General features: G+C 43.3%; 4 protein-coding genes across 4 annotated transcripts; all 4 read left to right on the forward strand.

Moving 5' to 3' along the window:
- Positions 1-585: 585 nt before the first annotated feature.
- LOC142951341 (high choriolytic enzyme 1-like) lies at positions 586-1,389 on the forward strand. Its single transcript, XM_076092838.1, has one exon. The coding sequence runs from the start codon at positions 586-588 to the stop codon at positions 1,387-1,389; it is 804 nt and encodes a 267-aa protein (XP_075948953.1).
- A 3,866-nt stretch (positions 1,390-5,255) lies between these two features.
- LOC142951339 (high choriolytic enzyme 1-like) lies at positions 5,256-6,059 on the forward strand. The gene has a single exon (XM_076092836.1). The coding sequence runs from the start codon at positions 5,256-5,258 to the stop codon at positions 6,057-6,059; it is 804 nt and encodes a 267-aa protein (XP_075948951.1).
- Positions 6,060-9,925: 3,866 nt separating this feature from the next.
- LOC142951338 (high choriolytic enzyme 1-like) lies at positions 9,926-10,729 on the forward strand. The gene has a single exon (XM_076092835.1). It carries the CDS (start codon positions 9,926-9,928, stop codon positions 10,727-10,729), a length of 804 nt encoding a protein of 267 aa, XP_075948950.1.
- Positions 10,730-14,595: 3,866 nt separating this feature from the next.
- On the forward strand, positions 14,596-15,399 carry LOC142951334 (high choriolytic enzyme 1-like). Its single transcript, XM_076092830.1, has one exon. The coding sequence runs from the start codon at positions 14,596-14,598 to the stop codon at positions 15,397-15,399; it is 804 nt and encodes a 267-aa protein (XP_075948945.1).
- Positions 15,400-26,568: the final 11,169 nt, after the last annotated feature.

The raw sequence follows: 26,568 nt of genomic DNA on the forward strand, positions 1-26,568 counted from the left end.
CAAAGAATTTGAACAATTCAACCAACATTAATCAAGACGTTACTTTAGTGGTCTTAACATCAGTCAATAATATTAAAATATGATCTTTACAATTGAAGGCTGATATTTGAACAACATATTTGGCCAGTTATGGCGATAATGATAAACTGCAAGTGTGTTGTGTCTAACATGTTTCTTAAAAGAATAAGACAACATCACAAATGTTTTTTTGTCATTTGTCCATGTCACATTAACATTATTTAGCTACAGCTGAAAACATTTGCAGATATTGGTCTCACGAAGTTAATTGTGAAGTGTTTTTGGTTGAAGACAATTCAAGATGTCTAGTTACACAAGACCCACCCAGTAACCCCTCTGTGTTCATCCACCTGATCAACAGAGATAACACACCATGTTTGAACAGTAGGTTTGTCTGTGGAGACCTCCCTGGAGAGGTTTACTTAGGCCTAGCAGTTTGGACCCCTACCCATAATCCTCCTGCAGACACACCTGTATAGGAGAGTATAAAGAGCCTGGACTGAACTGAGTCAAACATCAAGCTTCAAGGACTCTCTCCACATCAGCTTCACAGGCACCAGACCCAACATGAATATGACTCCCTCTGCCAACCTGCTGCTGCTCCTGTTCGGCCTCTCTCAGGCCTATCCTATAATGGAGGAAGGAAGCGGAGCAGAGGCCCAAGTGGACGAAGATGACACCGTCGACATCAGCACCAGGATTCTGACCTCCAACAACGGCACCAATGAGATTCTGTTGGAAGGAGACCTGTTGGCTCCCAGTACCAGAAACGCCATGACGTGCTGGTCCCAGAAGTGCCTGTGGAAGAAAGCCTCCAACGGCCTGGTGACGATTCCCTTTACCATAAACAGTCAGTTCACCAGCAGGGAGAGGCAATCGATCGACCGCGCTATGAAGGCCTACCACAGCAGCACCTGCCTCCGCTTTGTCCCCCGTCGGAACGAGAATGACTACATCAGCGTTGAGAACAAAGCCGGATGCTTCTCCTCTCTGGGCAGAACGGGAGGCAGACAGGTGCTCTCTCTCAACAGGCAGGGCTGCATCTACTACGGCATCATCCAGCACGAGATCAACCACGCTCTTGGCTTCCAGCACGAGCAGACCAGGAGCGATCGCGACAACTACGTCCGGATCAACTGGGAGAACATCAACCCGCAGATGGCCTACAACTTCCACAAGCAGGACACCAACAACCTGAACAGTCCCTACGACTACTCCTCCATTATGCACTATGGAAAAACAGCCTTCTCCATCCAGCATGGGAAGGACTCCATCACTCCCATCCCCAACCCAAATGCACAGATCGGCCAGAGGAAAGACATGTCCCACTGGGACGTCAAGAGGATCAACCTGCTTTATAAGTGCCAATAACAAAGCTTCCAATCCCTTCTGATCCAAAGTTATCATTCAGCAAATCAATAGAAACGTTTTCCACTTATCTGTACTTCTTCGAAAACAACAAGATCCTGCGATCATCAGCAGCTATAGATTTCAGTTCCTGTGACAGTATTCTGTCTGTCATTTCTACAATATCTGTAATAAAGTTAAGTCAAACTAAATAAAAATAAAGTTGATTAGCAGCATTTGTGTGTCTACATTCCCCCTTTTGTTTCCACCTTTGATTGTGTCATTTGGCCTTCTTTTCCCTCCATACCTTTTGATTGATTATGACTTTGTAATGTCCCACTGAGGCCACTGTGTTGTGACAAATCAGCTTTCAAACACCTGAGTAAAAACCCTTGATGAATCATCAATAGTTGTTTTTCAGTATTCTCAACAGTACAGGACGTGCGTGTTTTCAGACAGTGCTGTTAAGCCTTCCAACGCCAAAGCCACCTGGTTGGTGAGGGGAGATGTTGGGCTGCTCACTTAGAGAGCAGAAACTTGAGGTTAAGTGATTACAATCAGCGATTTACCATGAATGAGTAGACATGAACAAAAGTGCTGCGACAAATAGGTCGCACTGACCAGAGCATCTGTGAGATTGACTTTATTAATCTTAGCCAGCAATGGTTTGAGGACAGCACTGCCCTGCTTGCAATGTATAGGCTCTAGCCAGCAATGCCCTGCTTGCAATGTATAGGCTTTAGCCAGCAATGGCTAATGGTCAGCAGTGACCTGAATAAGAACAGATTGAGCAAAGACTATGTGGCTAGTGTACTGGAATGACAAGCATGACATTTTATAGATTTCGCCAAGCAGGAAGTCTCCATTACCTGCCCCTTTTAATTAATCATACCTCACTCATAAGACATTGAATCGATTTAACCAAAAGAGGTCAGCAGTGACCTGAGAATTAGCAATGCGATGGATCTGATAATACTTCGATATACGATGAATATGATGTCACTTATTAGATTACAATATTGTGAGCAATTATCGAAGCAATGAAAATGTAGCAGATAGCCTATGACGAAATGAGAATAAGAGAATCTGAACCCCTTGTAAAAATAGAATGGAAAACTGGTACAGAACTCCAAACATAGCTGGAGACAAACCGTCAAAGAACAAAGGAACTGGGGCGGTATAAATATGGACTAAGTTATGGGGAAGTGGGAACAGGTGAGCAGAAGCAAAAGTGACTACAGGGCTGATGAGAGACATGTGAAACTATAGGGCAGGGCAGACAATCACAAAGGCGGGAAAACAAAACAAAAAAGGCAGGAAGTAAAACAAGACAAGACACATGAGGAGTTTACTTCAAAATAAAAGCAGGAAACACTAAACCTGAATGAAAAACAGGAAACAAGGGGCAAAAAACAAACACAAAACTCTGTGGAAACAGAATATTGCAACATAGTAAAGTCTCATCATAAAAGGTCAGAGGGCATGAGCCAGACTGGGACAACTACCATTAAGGGGACTACCTTAAAACTTGCTTTACCTCTTGCGTCTGTATTCACATGTAGAATCTGTAGGCAACGGGACAAGATTTTGGTACCGAAAGCGGTGTGGTTTCCATTTGTAGGCCGCATAGCATTGACCAATCACGTTTGAGCAGTCTTTGGTTGAATGCAGGTACATCAGTCAGTACAGTGGATTTCCGGAAGAATGCAGCCCCACCTGCCCCTATCAACCTGTGTGACTCCCCCGTCGACGCGGTGGAGTCCTTCTGCTTCCTGGGCTCCACCATAACCCAGGACCTCAAGTGGGAGCTGAACATCAGCTCCATCACCAAGAAGGCTCAGCAGAGGATGCACTTCCTGAGGCAGCTGAAGAAATTCAACCTGCCAAACACAATGATGGCGCACTTCTACACAGCCATCATTGAATCCATCCTCTGCTCCTCTATCACGGTCTGGTACGCTGCAGCCACAGCCAAGGACAAGGGCAGACTGCAGCGCATCATTCGCTCTGCTGAGAGGGTGATTGGCTGCAATCTGCTGTCCCTCCAAGACTTGTTCGCTTCAAGGACCCTGAAGTGAGCAAGAAAGATTGTAGCCAACCCCTCTCACTCTGGACATAAACTGTTCGAGCCCCTTCCATCTGGCAGAAGGCTGCGGTCCATCAGGACCAAGACCTCACGCCACATGACCAGTTTTTTCCCATCTTTAGTTGGGCTCATCAACAAAGCCCGGGACCCCCACTGGCTGACTCTGTCATCCCCAAGACAATTTCCTACCGGTACACTCCCCTGCACATCCCTTCTTGTTTCTGTTTCTATATTTAAATACACTTGACACTTTTACATTCCCCTTACATTACAGTTGTACAGTACAGTACTGTTATCTATTTGTGCACTACATTTTATTGTACATTTTAACATGTTTCTATTTTTTGCACTGTGTTGATTGTTTAATGTTATGCACTATCCACCATGTCAAATTCCTTGTATGTGCAACATACTCTGACAAATAAACGGTGCTGATTCTGATTCTGACAACATCAGTTCAACAGTCCGTATGGAGAGCAGAAACAGTGGAACACTTTGGCCAAAATGCAATCTCGTAACCCACCAGCTATCATCTCGCGATAATTTAGCATTTTATTGGTGTGAAATTAGACGGTTATGTGCTAGTTGTGAAACAATCCGGTCATACGCGTCGTCTCTCAACTCCAACTCCAGTCTCGTGTCTCTAGTTGCTAATTGGACTGTAAACATTGAGCAGCACTCGGAGAAGGAATTTTTGGCCCAGATGTCCGCTGACTACACTGGAGCCCCAGAAATATGGCACCTCGGGCCCTGCGGCTTATCCGTCGTTAGACCAATAGTCGATGGATTCCGTGATTGGTGTGAGCCCAGCTATATGCATATATTATAATATATATAATATAAATATTATGGGAAAACATGAAAGGCATATTCTGTATGCTTTCATACCTGACATGCATCAAATAAACTGATCTCATATTGTATGTGTGGATCATTCAGCAAGTTTCTCATTTTGATCAAAAACCAAAATAATTTGATTTGATTGATTTTTGTTCTGCATTCTTACAAAGGGGCATGCAGGTTATCACACCTGTTCACATTAATAGTCGTAAGGCTGAACAATTTGCATTTTTTTGTCTGACTAATATTGCAATTACAACAAGATACAGAGTTTTAAACAAGATACATTCTCAAGATTGTTCAAAGCATAAATTTACCTACAATCGCATTACATGATGCAGTTGATGCAAAAATCAACATTCAACATAATTAGTCTCTACAAAGAATTTGAACAATTCAACCAACATTAATCAAGACGTTACTTTAGTGGTCTTAACATCAGTCAATAATATTAAAATATGATCTTTACAATTGAAGGCTGATATTTGAACAACATATTTGGCCAGTTATGGCGATAATGATAAACTGCAAGTGTGTTGTGTCTAACATGTTTCTTAAAAGAATAAGACAACATCACAAATGTTTTTTTGTCATTTGTCCATGTCACATTAACATTATTTAGCTACAGCTGAAAACATTTGCAGATATTGGTCTCACGAAGTTAATTGTGAAGTGTTTTTGGTTGAAGACAATTCAAGATGTCTAGTTACACAAGACCCACCCAGTAACCCCTCTGTGTTCATCCACCTGATCAACAGAGATAACACACCATGTTTGAACAGTAGGTTTGTCTGTGGAGACCTCCCTGGAGAGGTTTACTTAGGCCTAGCAGTTTGGACCCCTACCCATAATCCTCCTGCAGACACACCTGTATAGGAGAGTATAAAGAGCCTGGACTGAACTGAGTCAAACATCAAGCTTCAAGGACTCTCTCCACATCAGCTTCACAGGCACCAGACCCAACATGAATATGACTCCCTCTGCCAACCTGCTGCTGCTCCTGTTCGGCCTCTCTCAGGCCTATCCTATAATGGAGGAAGGAAGCGGAGCAGAGGCCCAAGTGGACGAAGATGACACCGTCGACATCAGCACCAGGATTCTGACCTCCAACAACGGCACCAATGAGATTCTGTTGGAAGGAGACCTGTTGGCTCCCAGTACCAGAAACGCCATGACGTGCTGGTCCCAGAAGTGCCTGTGGAAGAAAGCCTCCAACGGCCTGGTGACGATTCCCTTTACCATAAACAGTCAGTTCACCAGCAGGGAGAGGCAATCGATCGACCGCGCTATGAAGGCCTACCACAGCAGCACCTGCCTCCGCTTTGTCCCCCGTCGGAACGAGAATGACTACATCAGCGTTGAGAACAAAGCCGGATGCTTCTCCTCTCTGGGCAGAACGGGAGGCAGACAGGTGCTCTCTCTCAACAGGCAGGGCTGCATCTACTACGGCATCATCCAGCACGAGATCAACCACGCTCTTGGCTTCCAGCACGAGCAGACCAGGAGCGATCGCGACAACTACGTCCGGATCAACTGGGAGAACATCAACCCGCAGATGGCCTACAACTTCCACAAGCAGGACACCAACAACCTGAACAGTCCCTACGACTACTCCTCCATTATGCACTATGGAAAAACAGCCTTCTCCATCCAGCATGGGAAGGACTCCATCACTCCCATCCCCAACCCAAATGCACAGATCGGCCAGAGGAAAGACATGTCCCACTGGGACGTCAAGAGGATCAACCTGCTTTATAAGTGCCAATAACAAAGCTTCCAATCCCTTCTGATCCAAAGTTATCATTCAGCAAATCAATAGAAACGTTTTCCACTTATCTGTACTTCTTCGAAAACAACAAGATCCTGCGATCATCAGCAGCTATAGATTTCAGTTCCTGTGACAGTATTCTGTCTGTCATTTCTACAATATCTGTAATAAAGTTAAGTCAAACTAAATAAAAATAAAGTTGATTAGCAGCATTTGTGTGTCTACATTCCCCCTTTTGTTTCCACCTTTGATTGTGTCATTTGCCCTTCTTTTCCCTCCATACCTTTTGATTGATTATGACTTTGTAATGTCCCACTGAGGCCACTGTGTTGTGACAAATCAGCTTTCAAACACCTGAGTAAAAACCCTTGATGAATCATCAATAGTTGTTTTTCAGTATTCTCAACAGTACAGGACGTGCGTGTTTTCAGACAGTGCTGTTAAGCCTTCCAACGCCAAAGCCACCTGGTTGGTGAGGGGAGATGTTGGGCTGCTCACTTAGAGAGCAGAAACTTGAGGTTAAGTGATTACAATCAGCGATTTACCATGAATGAGTAGACATGAACAAAAGTGCTGCGACAAATAGGTCGCACTGACCAGAGCATCTGTGAGATTGACTTTATTAATCTTAGCCAGCAATGGTTTGAGGACAGCACTGCCCTGCTTGCAATGTATAGGCTCTAGCCAGCAATGCCCTGCTTGCAATGTATAGGCTTTAGCCAGCAATGGCTAATGGTCAGCAGTGACCTGAATAAGAACAGATTGAGCAAAGACTATGTGGCTAGTGTACTGGAATGACAAGCATGACATTTTATAGATTTCTCCAAGCAGGAAGTCTCCATTACCTGCCCCTTTTAATTAATCATACCTCACTCATAAGACATTGAATCGATTTAACCAAAAGAGGTCAGCAGTGACCTGAGAATTAGCAATGCGATGGATCTGATAATACTTCGATATACGATGAATATGATGTCACTTATTAGATTACAATATTGTGAGCAATTATCGAAGCAATGAAAATGTAGCAGATAGCCTATGACGAAATGAGAATAAGAGAATCTGAACCCCTTGTAAAAATAGAATGGAAAACTGGTACAGAACTCCAAACATAGCTGGAGACAAACCGTCAAAGAACAAAGGAACTGGGGCGGTATAAATATGGACTAAGTTATGGGGAAGTGGGAACAGGTGAGCAGAAGCAAAAGTGACTACAGGGCTGATGAGAGACATGTGAAACTATAGGGCAGGGCAGACAATCACAAAGGCGGGAAAACAAAACAAAAAAGGCAGGAAGTAAAACAAGACAAGACACATGAGGAGTTTACTTCAAAATAAAAGCAGGAAACACTAAACCTGAATGAAAAACAGGAAACAAGGGGCAAAAAACAAACACAAAACTCTGTGGAAACAGAATATTGCAACATAGTAAAGTCTCATCATAAAAGGTCAGAGGGCATGAGCCAGACTGGGACAACTACCATTAAGGGGACTACCTTAAAACTTGCTTTACCTCTTGCGTCTGTATTCACATGTAGAATCTGTAGGCAACGGGACAAGATTTTGGTACCGAAAGCGGTGTGGTTTCCATTTGTAGGCCGCATAGCATTGACCAATCACGTTTGAGCAGTCTTTGGTTGAATGCAGGTACATCAGTCAGTACAGTGGATTTCCGGAAGAATGCAGCCCCACCTGCCCCTATCAACCTGTGTGACTCCCCCGTCGACGCGGTGGAGTCCTTCTGCTTCCTGGGCTCCACCATAACCCAGGACCTCAAGTGGGAGCTGAACATCAGCTCCATCACCAAGAAGGCTCAGCAGAGGATGCACTTCCTGAGGCAGCTGAAGAAATTCAACCTGCCAAACACAATGATGGCGCACTTCTACACAGCCATCATTGAATCCATCCTCTGCTCCTCTATCACGGTCTGGTACGCTGCAGCCACAGCCAAGGACAAGGGCAGACTGCAGCGCATCATTCGCTCTGCTGAGAGGGTGATTGGCTGCAATCTGCTGTCCCTCCAAGACTTGTTCGCTTCAAGGACCCTGAAGTGAGCAAGAAAGATTGTAGCCAACCCCTCTCACTCTGGACATAAACTGTTCGAGCCCCTTCCATCTGGCAGAAGGCTGCGGTCCATCAGGACCAAGACCTCACGCCACATGACCAGTTTTTTCCCATCTTTAGTTGGGCTCATCAACAAAGCCCGGGACCCCCACTGGCTGACTCTGTCATCCCCAAGACAATTTCCTACCGGTACACTCCCCTGCACATCCCTTCTTGTTTCTGTTTCTATATTTAAATACACTTGACACTTTTACATTCCCCTTACATTACAGTTGTACAGTACAGTACTGTTATCTATTTGTGCACTACATTTTATTGTACATTTTAACATGTTTCTATTTTTTGCACTGTGTTGATTGTTTAATGTTATGCACTATCCACCATGTCAAATTCCTTGTATGTGCAACATACTCTGACAAATAAACGGTGCTGATTCTGATTCTGACAACATCAGTTCAACAGTCCGTATGGAGAGCAGAAACAGTGGAACACTTTGGCCAAAATGCAATCTCGTAACCCACCAGCTATCATCTCGCGATAATTTAGCATTTTATTGGTGTGAAATTAGACGGTTATGTGCTAGTTGTGAAACAATCCGGTCATACGCGTCGTCTCTCAACTCCAACTCCAGTCTCGTGTCTCTAGTTGCTAATTGGACTGTAAACATTGAGCAGCACTCGGAGAAGGAATTTTTGGCCCAGATGTCCGCTGACTACACTGGAGCCCCAGAAATATGGCACCTCGGGCCCTGCGGCTTATCCGTCGTTAGACCAATAGTCGATGGATTCCGTGATTGGTGTGAGCCCAGCTATATGCATATATTATAATATATATAATATAAATATTATGGGAAAACATGAAAGGCATATTCTGTATGCTTTCATACCTGACATGCATCAAATAAACTGATCTCATATTGTATGTGTGGATCATTCAGCAAGTTTCTCATTTTGATCAAAAACCAAAATAATTTGATTTGATTGATTTTTGTTCTGCATTCTTACAAAGGGGCATGCAGGTTATCACACCTGTTCACATTAATAGTCGTAAGGCTGAACAATTTGCATTTTTTTGTCTGACTAATATTGCAATTACAACAAGATACAGAGTTTTAAACAAGATACATTCTCAAGATTGTTCAAAGCATAAATTTACCTACAATCGCATTACATGATGCAGTTGATGCAAAAATCAACATTCAACATAATTAGTCTCTACAAAGAATTTGAACAATTCAACCAACATTAATCAAGACGTTACTTTAGTGGTCTTAACATCAGTCAATAATATTAAAATATGATCTTTACAATTGAAGGCTGATATTTGAACAACATATTTGGCCAGTTATGGCGATAATGATAAACTGCAAGTGTGTTGTGTCTAACATGTTTCTTAAAAGAATAAGACAACATCACAAATGTTTTTTTGTCATTTGTCCATGTCACATTAACATTATTTAGCTACAGCTGAAAACATTTGCAGATATTGGTCTCACGAAGTTAATTGTGAAGTGTTTTTGGTTGAAGACAATTCAAGATGTCTAGTTACACAAGACCCACCCAGTAACCCCTCTGTGTTCATCCACCTGATCAACAGAGATAACACACCATGTTTGAACAGTAGGTTTGTCTGTGGAGACCTCCCTGGAGAGGTTTACTTAGGCCTAGCAGTTTGGACCCCTACCCATAATCCTCCTGCAGACACACCTGTATAGGAGAGTATAAAGAGCCTGGACTGAACTGAGTCAAACATCAAGCTTCAAGGACTCTCTCCACATCAGCTTCACAGGCACCAGACCCAACATGAATATGACTCCCTCTGCCAACCTGCTGCTGCTCCTGTTCGGCCTCTCTCAGGCCTATCCTATAATGGAGGAAGGAAGCGGAGCAGAGGCCCAAGTGGACGAAGATGACACCGTCGACATCAGCACCAGGATTCTGACCTCCAACAACGGCACCAATGAGATTCTGTTGGAAGGAGACCTGTTGGCTCCCAGTACCAGAAACGCCATGACGTGCTGGTCCCAGAAGTGCCTGTGGAAGAAAGCCTCCAACGGCCTGGTGACGATTCCCTTTACCATAAACAGTCAGTTCACCAGCAGGGAGAGGCAATCGATCGACCGCGCTATGAAGGCCTACCACAGCAGCACCTGCCTCCGCTTTGTCCCCCGTCGGAACGAGAATGACTACATCAGCGTTGAGAACAAAGCCGGATGCTTCTCCTCTCTGGGCAGAACGGGAGGCAGACAGGTGCTCTCTCTCAACAGGCAGGGCTGCATCTACTACGGCATCATCCAGCACGAGATCAACCACGCTCTTGGCTTCCAGCACGAGCAGACCAGGAGCGATCGCGACAACTACGTCCGGATCAACTGGGAGAACATCAACCCGCAGATGGCCTACAACTTCCACAAGCAGGACACCAACAACCTGAACAGTCCCTACGACTACTCCTCCATTATGCACTATGGAAAAACAGCCTTCTCCATCCAGCATGGGAAGGACTCCATCACTCCCATCCCCAACCCAAATGCACAGATCGGCCAGAGGAAAGACATGTCCCACTGGGACGTCAAGAGGATCAACCTGCTTTATAAGTGCCAATAACAAAGCTTCCAATCCCTTCTGATCCAAAGTTATCATTCAGCAAATCAATAGAAACGTTTTCCACTTATCTGTACTTCTTCGAAAACAACAAGATCCTGCGATCATCAGCAGCTATAGATTTCAGTTCCTGTGACAGTATTCTGTCTGTCATTTCTACAATATCTGTAATAAAGTTAAGTCAAACTAAATAAAAATAAAGTTGATTAGCAGCATTTGTGTGTCTACATTCCCCCTTTTGTTTCCACCTTTGATTGTGTCATTTGGCCTTCTTTTCCCTCCATACCTTTTGATTGATTATGACTTTGTAATGTCCCACTGAGGCCACTGTGTTGTGACAAATCAGCTTTCAAACACCTGAGTAAAAACCCTTGATGAATCATCAATAGTTGTTTTTCAGTATTCTCAACAGTACAGGACGTGCGTGTTTTCAGACAGTGCTGTTAAGCCTTCCAACGCCAAAGCCACCTGGTTGGTGAGGGGAGATGTTGGGCTGCTCACTTAGAGAGCAGAAACTTGAGGTTAAGTGATTACAATCAGCGATTTACCATGAATGAGTAGACATGAACAAAAGTGCTGCGACAAATAGGTCGCACTGACCAGAGCATCTGTGAGATTGACTTTATTAATCTTAGCCAGCAATGGTTTGAGGACAGCACTGCCCTGCTTGCAATGTATAGGCTCTAGCCAGCAATGCCCTGCTTGCAATGTATAGGCTTTAGCCAGCAATGGCTAATGGTCAGCAGTGACCTGAATAAGAACAGATTGAGCAAAGACTATGTGGCTAGTGTACTGGAATGACAAGCATGACATTTTATAGATTTCGCCAAGCAGGAAGTCTCCATTACCTGCCCCTTTTAATTAATCATACCTCACTCATAAGACATTGAATCGATTTAACCAAAAGAGGTCAGCAGTGACCTGAGAATTAGCAATGCGATGGATCTGATAATACTTCGATATACGATGAATATGATGTCACTTATTAGATTACAATATTGTGAGCAATTACCGAAGCAATGAAAATGTAGCAGATAGCCTATGACGAAATGAGAATAAGAGAATCTGAACCACTTGTAAAAATAGAATGGAAAACTGGTACAGAACTCCAAACATAGCTGGAGACAAACCGTCAAAGAACAAAGGAACTGGGGCGGTATAAATATGGACTAAGTTATGGGGAAGTGGGAACAGGTGAGCAGAAGCAAAAGTGACTACAGGGCTGATGAGAGACATGTGAAACTATAGGGCAGGGCAGACAATCACAAAGGCGGGAAAACAAAACAAAAAAGGCAGGAAGTAAAACAAGACAAGACACATGAGGAGTTTACTTCAAAATAAAAGCAGGAAACACTAAACCTGAATGAAAAACAGGAAACAAGGGGCAAAAAACAAACACAAAACTCTGTGGAAACAGAATATTGCAACATAGTAAAGTCTCATCATAAAAGGTCAGAGGGCATGAGCCAGACTGGGACAACTACCATTAAGGGGACTACCTTAAAACTTGCTTTACCTCTTGCGTCTGTATTCACATGTAGAATCTGTAGGCAACGGGACAAGATTTTGGTACCGAAAGCGGTGTGGTTTCCATTTGTAGGCCGCATAGCATTGACCAATCACGTTTGAGCAGTCTTTGGTTGAATGCAGGTACATCAGTCAGTACAGTGGATTTCCGGAAGAATGCAGCCCCACCTGCCCCTATCAACCTGTGTGACTCCCCCGTCGACGCGGTGGAGTCCTTCTGCTTCCTGGGCTCCACCATAACCCAGGACCTCAAGTGGGAGCTGAACATCAGCTCCATCACCAAGAAGGCTCAGCAGAGGATGCACTTCCTGAGGCAGCTGAAGAAATTCAACCTGCCAAACACAATGATGGCGCACTTCTACACAGCCATCATTGAATCCATCCTCTGCTCCTCTATCACGGTCTGGTACGCTGCAGCCACAGCCAAGGACAAGGGCAGACTGCAGCGCATCATTCGCTCTGCTGAGAGGGTGATTGGCTGCAATCTGCTGTCCCTCCAAGACTTGTTCGCTTCAAGGACCCTGAAGTGAGCAAGAAAGATTGTAGCCAACCCCTCTCACTCTGGACATAAACTGTTCGAGCCCCTTCCATCTGGCAGAAGGCTGCGGTCCATCAGGACCAAGACCTCACGCCACATGACCAGTTTTTTCCCATCTTTAGTTGGGCTCATCAACAAAGCCCGGGACCCCCACTGGCTGACTCTGTCATCCCCAAGACAATTTCCTACCGGTACACTCCCCTGCACATCCCTTCTTGTTTCTGTTTCTATATTTAAATACACTTGACACTTTTACATTCCCCTTACATTACAGTTGTACAGTACAGTACTGTTATCTATTTGTGCACTACATTTTATTGTACATTTTAACATGTTTCTATTTTTTGCACTGTGTTGATTGTTTAATGTTATGCACTATCCACCATGTCAAATTCCTTGTATGTGCAACATACTCTGACAAATAAACGGTGCTGATTCTGATTCTGACAACATCAGTTCAACAGTCTGTATGGAGAGCAGAAACGGTGGAACACTTTGGCCAAAATGCAATCTCGTAACCCACCAGCTATCATCTCGCGATAATTTAGCATTTTATTGGTGTGAAATTAGACGGTTATGTGCTAGTTGTGAAACAATCCGGTCATACGCGTCGTCTCTCAACTCCAACTCCAGTCTCGTGTCTCTAGTTGCTAATTGGACTGTAAACATTGAGCAGCACTCGGAGAAGGAATTTTTGGCCCAGATGTCCGCTGACTACACTGGAGCCCCAGAAATATGGCACCTCGGGCCCTGCGGCTTATCCGTCGTTAGACCAATAGTCGATGGATTCCGTGATTGGTGTGAGCCCAGCTATATGCATATATTATAATATATATAATATAAATATTATGGGAAAACATGAAAGGCATATTCTGTATGCTTTCATACCTGACATGCATCAAATAAACTGATCTCATATTGTATGTGTGGATCATTCAGCAAGTTTCTCATTTTGATCAAAAACCAAAATAATTTGATTTGATTGATTTTTGTTCTGCATTCTTACAAAGGGGCATGCAGGTTATCACACCTGTTCACATTAATAGTCGTAAGGCTGAACAATTTGCATTTTTTTGTCTGACTAATATTGCAATTACAACAAGATACAGAGTTTTAAACAAGATACATTCTCAAGATTGTTCAAAGCATAAATTTACCTACAATCGCATTACATGATGCAGTTGATGCAAAAATCAACATTCAACATAATTAGTCTCTACAAAGAATTTGAACAATTCAACCAACATTAATCAAGACGTTACTTTAGTGGTCTTAACATCAGTCAATAATATTAAAATATGATCTTTACAATTGAAGGCTGATATTTGAACAACATATTTGGCCAGTTATGGCGATAATGATAAACTGCAAGTGTGTTGTGTCTAACATGTTTCTTAAAAGAATAAGACAACATCACAAATGTTTTTTTGTCATTTGTCCATGTCACATTAACATTATTTAGCTACAGCTGAAAACATTTGCAGATATTGGTCTCACGAAGTTAATTGTGAAGTGTTTTTGGTTGAAGACAATTCAAGATGTCTAGTTACACAAGACCCACCCAGTAACCCCTCTGTTTTCATCCACCTGATCAACAGAGATAACACACCATGTTTGAACAGTAGGTTTGTCTGTGGAGACCTCCCTGGAGAGGTTTACTTAGGCCTAGCAGTTTGGACCCCTACCCATAATCCTCCTGCAGACACACCTGTATAGGAGAGTATAAAGAGCCTGGACTGAACTGAGTCAAACATCAAGCTTCAAGGACTCTCTCCACATCAGCTTCACAGGCACCAGACCCAACATGAATATGACTCCCTCTGCCAACCTGCTGCTGCTCCTGTTCGGCCTCTCTCAGGCCTATCCTATAATGGAGGAAGGAAGCGGAGCAGAGGCCCAAGTGGACGAAGATGACACCGTCGACATCAGCACCAGGATTCTGACCTCCAACAACGGCACCAATGAGATTCTGTTGGAAGGAGACCTGTTGGCTCCCAGTACCAGAAACGCCATGACGTGCTGGTCCCAGAAGTGCCTGTGGAAGAAAGCCTCCAACGGCCTGGTGACGATTCCCTTTACCATAAACAGTCAGTTCACCAGCAGGGAGAGGCAATCGATCGACCGCGCTATGAAGGCCTACCACAGCAGCACCTGCCTCCGCTTTGTCCCCCGTCGGAACGAGAATGACTACATCAGCGTTGAGAACAAAGCCGGATGCTTCTCCTCTCTGGGCAGAACGGGAGGCAGACAGGTGCTCTCTCTCAACAGGCAGGGCTGCATCTACTACGGCATCATCCAGCACGAGATCAACCACGCTCTTGGCTTCCAGCACGAGCAGACCAGGAGCGATCGCGACAACTACGTCCGGATCAACTGGGAGAACATCAACCCGCAGATGGCCTACAACTTCCACAAGCAGGACACCAACAACCTGAACAGTCCCTACGACTACTCCTCCATTATGCACTATGGAAAAACAGCCTTCTCCATCCAGCATGGGAAGGACTCCATCACTCCCATCCCCAACCCAAATGCACAGATCGGCCAGAGGAAAGAAATGTCCCACTGGGACGTCAAGAGGATCAACCTGCTTTATAAGTGCCAATAACAAAGCTTCCAATCCCTTCTGATCCAAAGTTATCATTCAGCAAATCAATAGAAACGTTTTCCACTTATCTGTACTTCTTCGAAAACAACAAGATCCTGCGATCATCAGCAGCTATAGATTTCAGTTCCTGTGACAGTATTCTGTCTGTCATTTCTACAATATCTGTAATAAAGTTAAGTCAAACTAAATAAAAATAAAGTTGATTAGCAGCATTTGTGTGTCTACATTCCCCCTTTTGTTTCCACCTTTGATTGTGTCATTTGGCCTTCTTTTCCCTCCATACCTTTTGATTGATTATGACTTTGTAATGTCCCACTGAGGCCACTGTGTTGTGACAAATCAGCTTTCAAACACCTGAGTAAAAACCCTTGATGAATCATCAATAGTTGTTTTTTAGTGTCGGTGTTGTGGCTAACTCACCAACTCACCTGTCTCCGAGAGTCTGAGTCCTGTTCCCCGGAGCCCCGTCTCCGAGATTCATAGTGCTGTTCCCCCGGAGCCCCGTCTCCGACAGTCCGAGCCCCAGACTCCCCAGTCCGGCTCCCCTGAGCCCCAGTCCGAGCCCCAGTCCGAGCCCCGGTCTCACCAGTCCGGCTCCCCTGAGTCCCAGTCCGAGCCCCAGTCTCCCCAGTCTGGCTCCACTGAGCCCCAATCTGGCTCCTCTGATCTCCAGTCCGAGTCCCAGTCACCCCAGTCCGAACCCCAGTCGCCCCGGTCCGGCTCCTCTCAGCCCCAGTCCGAACCCCAGTCTCCCCAGTCTGTCTTCGCTGAACCCCAGTCCGAGCCCTAGTCCGGCATCCCTGAGCCCCAGTCCGAGCTCCAGTCTCCCCAGTCTGGCATCTCTGAGCCCCAGTCCGAGCCCCAGTCTCTCCAGTCCGGTTCCCCTGAGCCCCAGTCTCTCCAGTCCAGAGCAACTCCTGCCATCAGGGCGTCCCCCGGAGCCCTTCCAGACACCCCTCCTCTGGACCCTCTCCACCCAACCTATTGGACTTTTGTATCTGTTGGGACATCTAGAATCCGTCCCTTCTGTCACGATTTATGTTTTGATTTAGTTATTTATTCTGTTTCTGTGTCTTGCACTGAAACAGGTCACTTTGTCAAGTAATTATCTTTCACTTTTTTTTATCTTTCTCGTTTTTTTGCCACTATTTGCCACTGCCCTTACCCACATATTATATTGCATTGTGGCAATTGCAGTAATAAAGCAAAACGAGGCAGAGGTGCAGTAACCTCATTTACTGTAGTCACTGCAGGGTGATGGAGAGAGGGATAAATGATTCACACAGAGAGCTATACAACCTCTCAATCATTATGTAAGCAATGTTAATGTGACAAAATGGTTAAAAGAATTGCTGAATTCAGTCCTGGAAGAGCAGTTGCCGTTGTCATTCGCAGGGGGTGGAGGTTGGGGTCCGTGGTGGTGGTTCTGCAGTGAAAACAGGGGATTTAGATTACATTACATGATGAAGTAGGACTGTGCTGGGAACAGGGAAAGGCAGTCCAGCCATGCACCACCACCAACATCTAGACCAGGGGTCGGCAACCTTTACTATCCAAAGAGCCATTTTGTCCTATTTTCCACCAAATAAAATGTGTCTGGAGCTGCAAAAGCTATTTGATATCACAGCTTATAAAGTGTTATATATAGTTATATTATATATACAAAAACTATAGTTTGTTGTATTTATGTAAATATAGAACAAGAATAAAGACAATTCTTCACATTTTACTGCAATTTTACCTGTTATAACAATATCAAACTCTTATGAAGAGCTCAGTTTACTGCAGCAGTTGAGGAATCGCTCTTTTTCGCTCATCTCCAGCGTGACACTTTTCAGTGTATGCTGTGTGCTTGTTCTGGAAGCATACAGGTAAGCCAGCATCGTTGGCAGTGAAAGCAAATGAATACGTCCACACAGAGTCAAACTCTCTATTTTCCTCCGTGACTTTTCTTTATTTGGATTCATCCATTGATAGTTTACCGAGGGCGGGGGTCTGAAAATCATGATTAGCCGTTCGCGGAGGAAAAGCGCTTGATAGAGGTAGAGGATTTGACTGCCTGTGGGAATCATTAACATAAGATTCTGTTCATTCTTGCTTATAAATTATCTTCTCTCTGAACGTTTCTCTTTTTGGAGAACGTCATGCGAGATATCTTCTTCGATCAGCGCAATTTCCCTGCTCTTCTTTCTATTTCCTCGTATTAGCCCCGTGTGTCACGGTGTGTTTAAACCTCGCTCGAGTCAGGAAACTTGTCAGAATACCCATATTTGATTGGCTGAGCTGCATCACCTGATGTGATTCACAACGCATTGGTCAGTGTAGACTCAGGGAGCCGCAACAGAGGGGCTGAAGAGCCGCAGGTTGCCGACCCCTGATCCTCATTAGACTCATTAGATTGGAACTGAGGGTGCGTGTCTGTGAATGCACCCCAAGGTAGAGATTATGTTTGTAGTATTGTTATTACAGTAAGACCATTGTATTGGTTTCTGTGTTATGGGTCATTTGCTCCAACTGCTGACAAATTAAACATGTGCGAGGGAACATTGTTAAGAAACAACAAAAAAAATGGTAGAAGGCCTATGAATTAAAAGGTTGGGTTGAACTTCATGTCTTAGCCAGAAGAGGAATACATTGTGTTGTCTTGTTCGATTTAGTGTTAAGGAATGCTACGGATGAAAGATGTTTCTGTTTAATAGAAACATTCCGCGGTGAAACACACCGCTTTCTTGGACTTTTTTGTTACACATTTTTTGACTCCCCTGCTCGACAGTTTTGTGTTGAACATTTTCTTAGTTATTAAAGCCACCATAATTCAACCCTCTGTTTACTTGTGTCTCCCTGCATTTGGGTCCGTCCACTATTAACGTTTTGACCTTTAAAACCTGACAGTTTCATTGACTGTCTAATAGACGTTCACTTATTAGAGCAATTCTTTTTCCATGGTGTCAAATCAACAAGTCATGTTGTTCTGGTGACTGCTCACCAATGTTGGGGATTGTGTATTTTATTTGTTTATACAGTGGGTATGGAAAGTATTCAGACCCCTTTACATTTTTCACTCTTTGTTTCATTGCAGCCATTTGCTAAAATCAAAAATCAAAAAAGTTAATTTTATTTCTCATTAATAAAATGAACTCAGCACCCCATCTTGACAGAAAAAACAGAAATGTAGAAATTTTTGCAAATTTATTAAAAAAGAAAAACTGAAATATCACATGGTCATAAGTATTCAGACCCTTTGCTCAGTATTGAGTAGAAGCACCCTTTTGAGCTAGTACAGCCATGAGTCTTCTTGGGAATGATGCAACAAGTTTTTCACACCTGGATTTGGGGATCCTCTGCCATTCTTCCTTGCAGATCCTCTCCAGTTCCATCAGGTTGGATGGTGAACGTTGGTGGACAGCCATTTTCAGGTCTCTCCAGAGATGCTCAATTGGGTTTAGGTCAGGGCTCTGGCTGGGCCAGTCAAGAATGGTCACAGAGTTGTTCCGAAGCCACTCCTTTGTTATTTTAGCTGTGTGCTTAGGGTCATTGTCTTGTTGGAAGGTGAACCTTCGGCCCAGTCTGAGGTCCAGAGCACTCTGGAAGAGGTTTTCTTCCAGGATATCTCTGTACTTGGCCGCACTTTCCTTCAATTGCAACCAGTCGTCCTGTCCCTGCAGCTGAAAAACACCCCCATAGCATGATGCTGCCACCACCATGTTTCACTGTTGGGATTGTATTGGGCAGGTAATGAGCAGTGCCTGGTTTTCTCCACACATACCGCTTAGAATTAACGCCAAAAAGTTCAATCTTGGTCTCATCAGACCAGAGAATCTTATTTCTCATAGTCTGGGAGTCCTTCGTGTGTTTTTTGGCAAACTCTATGCGGGCTTTCATATGTCTTGCACTGAGGAGAGGCTTCCGGGCCACTTGTCGGGCCACTCTGCCATAAAGCCCCGACTGGTGGAGGGCTGCAGTGATAGTTGACTTTGTGGAACTTTCTCCCATCTCCCTACTGCATCTCTGGAGCTCAGCCACAGTGATCTTTGGGTTCTTCTTTACCTCTCTCACCAAGGCTCTTCTTCCACGATTGCTCAGTTTGGCTGGACGGCCAGGTCTAGGAAGAGTTCTGGTCGTCCCAAACTTCTTCCATTTAAGGATTATGGAGGCCACTGTGCTCTTAGGAACCTTGAGTGCTGCAGAAATTCTTTTGTAACCTTGGCCAGATCTGTGCCTTGCCACAATTCTGTCTCTGAGCTCTTTGGGCAGTTCCTTCGACCTCATGATTCTCATTTACTCTGACATGCACTGTGAGCTGTAAGGTCTTATATAGACAGGTGTGTGCCTTTCCTAATCAAGTCCAATCAGTTTAATTAAACACAGCTGGACTACAATGAAGGAGTAGAACCATCTCAAGGAGGATCAGAAGAAATGGACAGCATGTGAGTTAAATATGAGTGTCACAGCAAAGGGTCTGAATACTTATGACCATGTGATATTTCAGTTTTTCTTTTTTAATAAATTTGCAAAAATTTCTACATTTCAGTTTTTTTCTGTCAAGATGGGGTGCTGAGTTTTAATGAGAAATAAAATGAACTTTTTTGATTTTAGCAAATGGCTGCAATGAAACAGAGTGAAACATTTAAAGGGGTCTGAATACTTTCCGTACCCACTGTATATTTAACAACATGCCCTAAAGCATACCCTGCTTTATTGTCTATTTGACTCTAAAAGGACCATTACTAAATGAACATCATGCTGTATTGAAGATTTGAAACTAGAGATCGAGACCATAAAACTCATGTTTACTGAGGTAATTAATCAAGTGAGAGAAAAAAGAGAGAATGCAGGTTTAAGGCACTTGCGCATTGGCTTCACTTTTCAGAACCGGAGGTTGTCTTCTGAATGCCACTAAAACATTTAATACTGTTCAATCTTTAAAGCCTAATACGGATATATTCAAGCGCAATCCATTTGACAAAAAGATTAACTCAATGTATACTTACAAGATTTGTTCCCAAGCCTTCAGCCATTCATCAAGTCTGAAAAATATCTCTGGGACAACAGAGCAAACTCCTTCAACCGGAGAAGGTCATGAGATGTGACTGACATCCCGGAAACAAATCTAGTAAATTGATCTTGAGTTTAGAATTTTTGGAAAAACTACTACTTCTAAGGAACAAACCTTCAAGCTCAAGATTACATGGACTTATTTTTGTGTAACATGCAGACTATTTCAAATGATGTTATATAACTATATAAGCTGACAGTTCTGTCTTTAGCCATGTCTAGCAACATGGCTGTAAGAGCCAAATTCAATGTGCTGCTAAATATTCACTTGTATTTACATGTTTAACTTTAATCACATCTGTTTCTACTTTGAATGTTACAAGGATGTCGTTATAATTTGTTATAGTAAGAAATACATGTAAGTGACAGACAACTGTCACTTTAAGGACACTTTGCGACAGTTACTGACAGTGGTGAGTAATATCTGAAGCAGTATGGAGCCGCACAGTTTTCCGAACGTGTTATGAACCGTGTTATGAACCGTGTTATGAACCGTGTTATATGGAACGATCTACGTGGATTAAGTTGTGGATAACCTGTGGATACTTATAGTATGTCCAAGTAATCAGCGTACTTTTAAAGGAAGTCGTTGTGTACGAAGGAAATTGGATCAATAAAAACACGTATTGCTTTCATCTACGAGCGGCGTCGGTGTGAGCTATGTGCTAAGGACCAGAAACACGCGTCAACTTAAGGTTTACATTCTGCTAAAGATCTGGACGCTACAATGGCTTTAGGGAAGGCACTGTCGGTTGATCATTCCACCACTTTGGTCCAGACTGAAATATCTCGTTATTGATTCTATGTCAAATTTAAATCAACTTCCTGACCAAGAACCAAAAATCTTTAGACGACTGAATTAAAAATCAAGAATTGTCTGTGTGAATCAAGATGTAGCTGACTGTGGAGCAGAATAATATTTTTCCACCCTGATTAATCACAGCATCCGTACAATACACATTTGCAAAATATTATGGTAAATGGACTGTACTTGTATAGCACTTTTCTAGTCTTCGGACCACTCAAAGCAAGCAGGACACTACATGTCGTCATTCACACCCATTCATACATGGGACTACCTGCCCATCAGGACTGTAACGAATATTCACCCACATTTATACAGTAATTTGGGTGCAATTTGGGGTTAAATGTCTTGCCCAAGGACACATCGACATGTGTGGTCACGCACTTGGTCGTGCACCTCCAAATTTTTTAACTTGGCGTGGGTGGTGTGCGCGATCAAATGACTATCACAAATAGTTCACTGATAAAACACTATAACATGTCTGGGGATTATAGAAAATGGCACAGAGCTTCCACTACAGAGCTGATGGAGCTAGCTGAGTGGATGGCCGGCGAAGCTGAGGCTGGATTATAGATTTGTCATGACCTGCCTCACGGCACGCCCGCTGGATTATTTGGTGGAAGTGGCGGATGACTCGGATAATGGAAGACAATGACGACTCTTCACTCTTCACTACTGTCCGCAAAAAAAATAAAAAAATAAAAAATAAAAAATAAAAATGCCGGCTCCAGCAGGTGATGGGAACTCATCTTCCACCATATTGGACTTGGACATGCAGGACGTTTGCAAACGTGCCGCAGCTAAGCTCAAGATCCGATGGCCCGAAGTCCAGGCTGAAGTGACGCGGACCCGTTATGATGGGAAAAAGTTGCCCAAAATGAAGAGGACAGGAAAACAACTCCAGCCGATTTGACCAGAATTACAAAAGGAATGTGCTGTCTCCTGGACAGCACATTCCTTTTGTAATAAACGGTACAGAGAAAAGCATCCTGTGAAAGGCAGTTCCATGCTTGACTGTGAGAGAATGGAGACCTACGGCTTTCACAACATGCCCTAAGTGGAGCCCGTGGTGGTGGCTCACCTCCACCCGAAAACATCCCTGTCGTCCCCGTGACCCGCTCATCCATCGAGAGCGGACCGTTTCCAATCTACCCTGACAGATAAGACGTACACACTCAGAAAGGATGTGTTAATACCATACACACTTCTTGTGTTAGTACTATTTCAACACATGTTGTGTTGAAATATCCAATGTTTGTGTTAAAATAATAAAAATATTTCACAGGAGTGATCAACACAACATGTGTTAAATTATTGTCCAATCGAGTTGCACACTGCGGTGCCAACGTCATCATCCAAATAAAAACCCTCCCAAAAGTCAATCCATTTTTACTACTCCACACTCTAGTCCAGTAGGTGGCGGTAATGTTGGTTTGTCAACCGCCATTAACATCCAAAGAAGAAGAAGAAGAAGAAGGACGTAAAATGTCAAGTGACCTAATGTTCAATTTGGCATAGTGGGGGGGTTGGTGTTTGTGTCAGAAGTTTAGGACCATTGCATGTAAAATGGAATGTGTTCTTTGTAATTTGCCTTTCCAGAATGATCAAGGACAAATTGATGGTGCGCACAGATTTGATGCAGCCAGTCTGACAGCGCTCATTGAGAGCAAGGCCCCAAGTGTACTAGCCGAATATGAAAAATCAGGAACACTCTCCGTGTCATCCAGAAAACTTATTGTGAAGATAGGTGTCTGTGATCTGGTGGGGCGAAGGGGATTGTGAGTTCATTTTAAATGTTTCCCTTTATTAGAGGTTATGAATATAAAGATCTTGCTTTTCTATCAAACTATTCAAATCATTGGTGACAATTAAATACAGTAGTTGATTCTTCTGAAATTGTGCAGGACATATTCAGAGGAACTAATGCGACCATTTAAAGTAATCACAAGGTAGTTTTTTCAAACATATTGTTACGTGCCGTGTTTGTGCACTCCATCTGTTTCCTCAGTCTTCTCGGGTGCCACCCTCTGTCCCGGATGCCAGCTGCAGTGACTCATTGGACGCAGCCGCGTCCAATGAGTCGCGATTAGCTGTGGCTGGTGGCTAAAAGGAGAGTCTCTCTCTCTCTCTCTCTCTCAAATTCAAATTCAAATTTGCTTTATTGGCATGAAAGTTTAAAAACAGTATTGCCAAAGCATCAAAAAATTAAACATACAATAACATCAACACACAACAATATCAATATAACAATAATATTAATACAACATCTCATAAAGTGGTGTGAGACAGAGCCCCCATTGCTCCCACTTTACTTGTAGGCCACCGCAGCTCTCCGACACCGAAGCAAAGGGAGGAGCGAAGTGAGAGAGAGAGATCCATGGATAGATAGATCTCTCTCTCTCTCTCCCAATTCAACCCAAACTCAGATCTGCTCCATTGGCATGAACGCCCAGAAACGGCATCGCCAAAGCGTCACCTACTGTCCCTCAGGTTGTGGCATGTTAGTACATACTGGGCAGCAAGGTCTGCCCTCTCTCCTTCTCCTTGGAGGACTTTTAATTTTGAGATATCGCTCGATTTTTTTAAATCTGAAATCACAGAGTCAAATTTGTTTAGGTAGATGTTCCTAATTTTATGGAATGTTTTGCATTTTAGGAGGAAGTGCATCTCCGTCTCAACCTCACCGGTCCCACAGTGACCACATGTTCTATTTTCTTTTGGTTGCCATGATTTTTTGTGTCGTCCTGTTTCAATCTCCAGTTTGTGGTCACTGAGCCTGTACTTGGTGAGGTTCTGTCTCTGCTTTATATCTCTGACTGTAGAGAGATACTCTGCCAATTCATAGTCTCTCTCTAGGGCCAGATAACATTCTAGTCTGCTTTGGCCCCCAGTTTCCTCTCTCCAGTGCTCCAGATAGGCTTCTTTACATCTCGCCATGATGTGTTTTACTCTGGTTGGTGTTTGGAGAGCAGTGTTGTTGAGAGACTGGTCCCCGTGTGTCTGAGAGGAGGCAGCTAGTCTCAGCACCAGCTGACATAGGGGACTCTTCTCTGGGCTCAGCTCTTGGGTTCGGAGGGCTTTGGAGTGGAGGGTGTCTGGGGGGCTGGATTTAAGGTGATTGAAGAATGTGAGTGCTCTCTTTTGAATGTTAATGATCAGTGGGTATCGGCCTAGTTCTGCTCTACATGCATCTGTTGGTGTGTTTCTGTGTACGTGTAAAATGCGTCTGCAGAATTCTGCGTGTAGAGACTCTGTTGGATGTTTGTCCTAGCGGGTATAACTGTGATGACTGAGTGGACCCATACTTCACTACCATACAGCGCAATGGGCTGGATGACACTGTTAAAGATTTTAAGTCAGATTTTTATTGGGATTTGAAAATTATAAAATTTTCTCTTAATTGCGTGTAGAGCTCTTCGAGCTTTTTCTTTTAGTGCATTTACTGCCATGTTGAAACTCCCTGATGCAGTTATGGTTATACCAAGGTAGGTATAACTCATACTATGTTCAATCATGTTGGTGTTTATGGTAAACTGGTATTTGTTCTCCTGACATCTGGGGCGTTTTTGGAAAATCATGACATTGGTTTTCTTCATGTTTACTGCCAGGGCCCAGTTGTGACAGAACTGTTGCACCATGTCCAGCTGTTGCTGTAGTCCTGGTTCAGTAGGAGACAGTAGGACCAGGTCATCGGCAGACACTTCACCTCTCTATCTAGGAGGGAGAGCCCAGGAGCAGCACATTGATCCAACTCAACAGCAAGTTCATTTATATATATATTAAATAAGGTCGGACTTAAGTTGCAACCCTGACGAACACCTCTTTTCTGGGTGAAGGATTCAGTTTGTTTGTCTCCAATTTTAACAGCACATCTATTTTCCAAATACATTGATTTAACCAGATCATATACTTTTCCCCCTATCCCACACTGTAGGAGTCTGTAGTAGAGCCCTTCATGCCAAATAGAATCGAAGGCTTTCTTGAAATCAATAAAACAAGCAAATATTTTACCATTTTTTGTTTGGTGGACATGTTTGTTAATTAAAGTATGAAGGGTATATATGTAGCAGTTGTGTACTCTCTCGTTTGCGTTGTGTTTAATTCAGGCACACTTGATATCTTTATGGCTCCAACCAGACGTTTATTCATACACAGCATATAGCTAGACAGCTCATCTGGAAAAAGACAGAACAGCTTCAGTTACTCTCATAGACAACGTCGTGGTCACAAGCTCCGGAACATTGTCAAATTAAGGAGACAAATACTTAAGCTAGCTGTTGTTGGCATGTTACTAATGCTAAATGCTGAATCAGTTATCAGTTAAAACCATTTGCTCTAGAAATTATAAATTAAAACAATTATACGAACAAAAAGGGGACTTATACAGAGATCTATATATATATATATATAATATATATATATATATATATATATATATATATATATATATATATATATATCGATATCAGATATCGAATGAGATGTTTCACAACGGAGCTTGTCACAGATCAACCTACCATGGAGACGGCTTGCTTCAGACTAACGTTAGTTAAGGAAAACGGCCGCACCACTAAAGTCTGCAAGCAGCCAGCAGAGGGCGCTAATGTTACACACAACACACTTGTCTCCGTGGGGAACTAATGATAACAAGTTGTAAATGATATTTAAAGGAGGAGATAATATGAAAATAAGGATTAGCAATAACTTAAATAATATAGTAATACTAGCAACTAATGGCCAGTGATGGCAAGTGGAATCATTAACTCTGTCACATATACATGGTTGGTGTTTTGGGAGGAAGCCAATTTGATTTTTACTCAAGATGGAGTGTTCATCAAGGAAATGTATTATTCTTTTATTGAGAATACTACAGAATAATTTACCGAGACAGCTGCTGACACAGATGCCCCGGTAGTTACTAGGGTCTGACTTGTCACCACTCTCATGAATGGGTGAAATGAGCCCTTTGCTCCAGGAGTCAGGAAAACACCCTGACTGTAATATGATGTTGAACAACTTCAACACTGCACCCTGCATCTCTGGGGTGCTGCATTTGAGCATCTCATTTTTGATGCTGTCTGGACCACAAGCTTTTCTTGGCCGGAGACACTTTGTCTGTGTGCTCAGTTCTTCCCAAGTAATTGGGAAATCAAGGGGGTTCTGGTTGTCTTTAATTATTTCTTCTAATGTTTGGAGTTTTTCTTTTGTAATATATTGGTCTGAGTTAGTTTGATTTATTGGTATATCTTTGTACAAATGTTCAAAATGTGCTCTCCAGATGTCACCATCTTGGATGGGTAATGCCTGTG

This window comes from Anarhichas minor, unplaced genomic scaffold (genome assembly GCF_050575085.1).
Source record: "Anarhichas minor isolate MPS153535 unplaced genomic scaffold, ASM5057508v1 ptg000017l, whole genome shotgun sequence".
Lineage (NCBI taxonomy): Eukaryota > Metazoa > Chordata > Actinopteri > Perciformes > Anarhichadidae > Anarhichas > Anarhichas minor.

Excerpts from the sequence above, each read along its gene's own strand:
- LOC142951341 (XM_076092838.1), top strand. The coding sequence starts at position 586 with ATGAATATGACTCCCTCTGCCAACCTGCTGCTGCTCCTGTTCGGCCTC.
- LOC142951339 (XM_076092836.1), top strand. The coding sequence starts at position 5,256 with ATGAATATGACTCCCTCTGCCAACCTGCTGCTGCTCCTGTTCGGCCTC.
- LOC142951338 (XM_076092835.1), top strand. The coding sequence starts at position 9,926 with ATGAATATGACTCCCTCTGCCAACCTGCTGCTGCTCCTGTTCGGCCTC.
- LOC142951334 (XM_076092830.1), top strand. The coding sequence starts at position 14,596 with ATGAATATGACTCCCTCTGCCAACCTGCTGCTGCTCCTGTTCGGCCTC.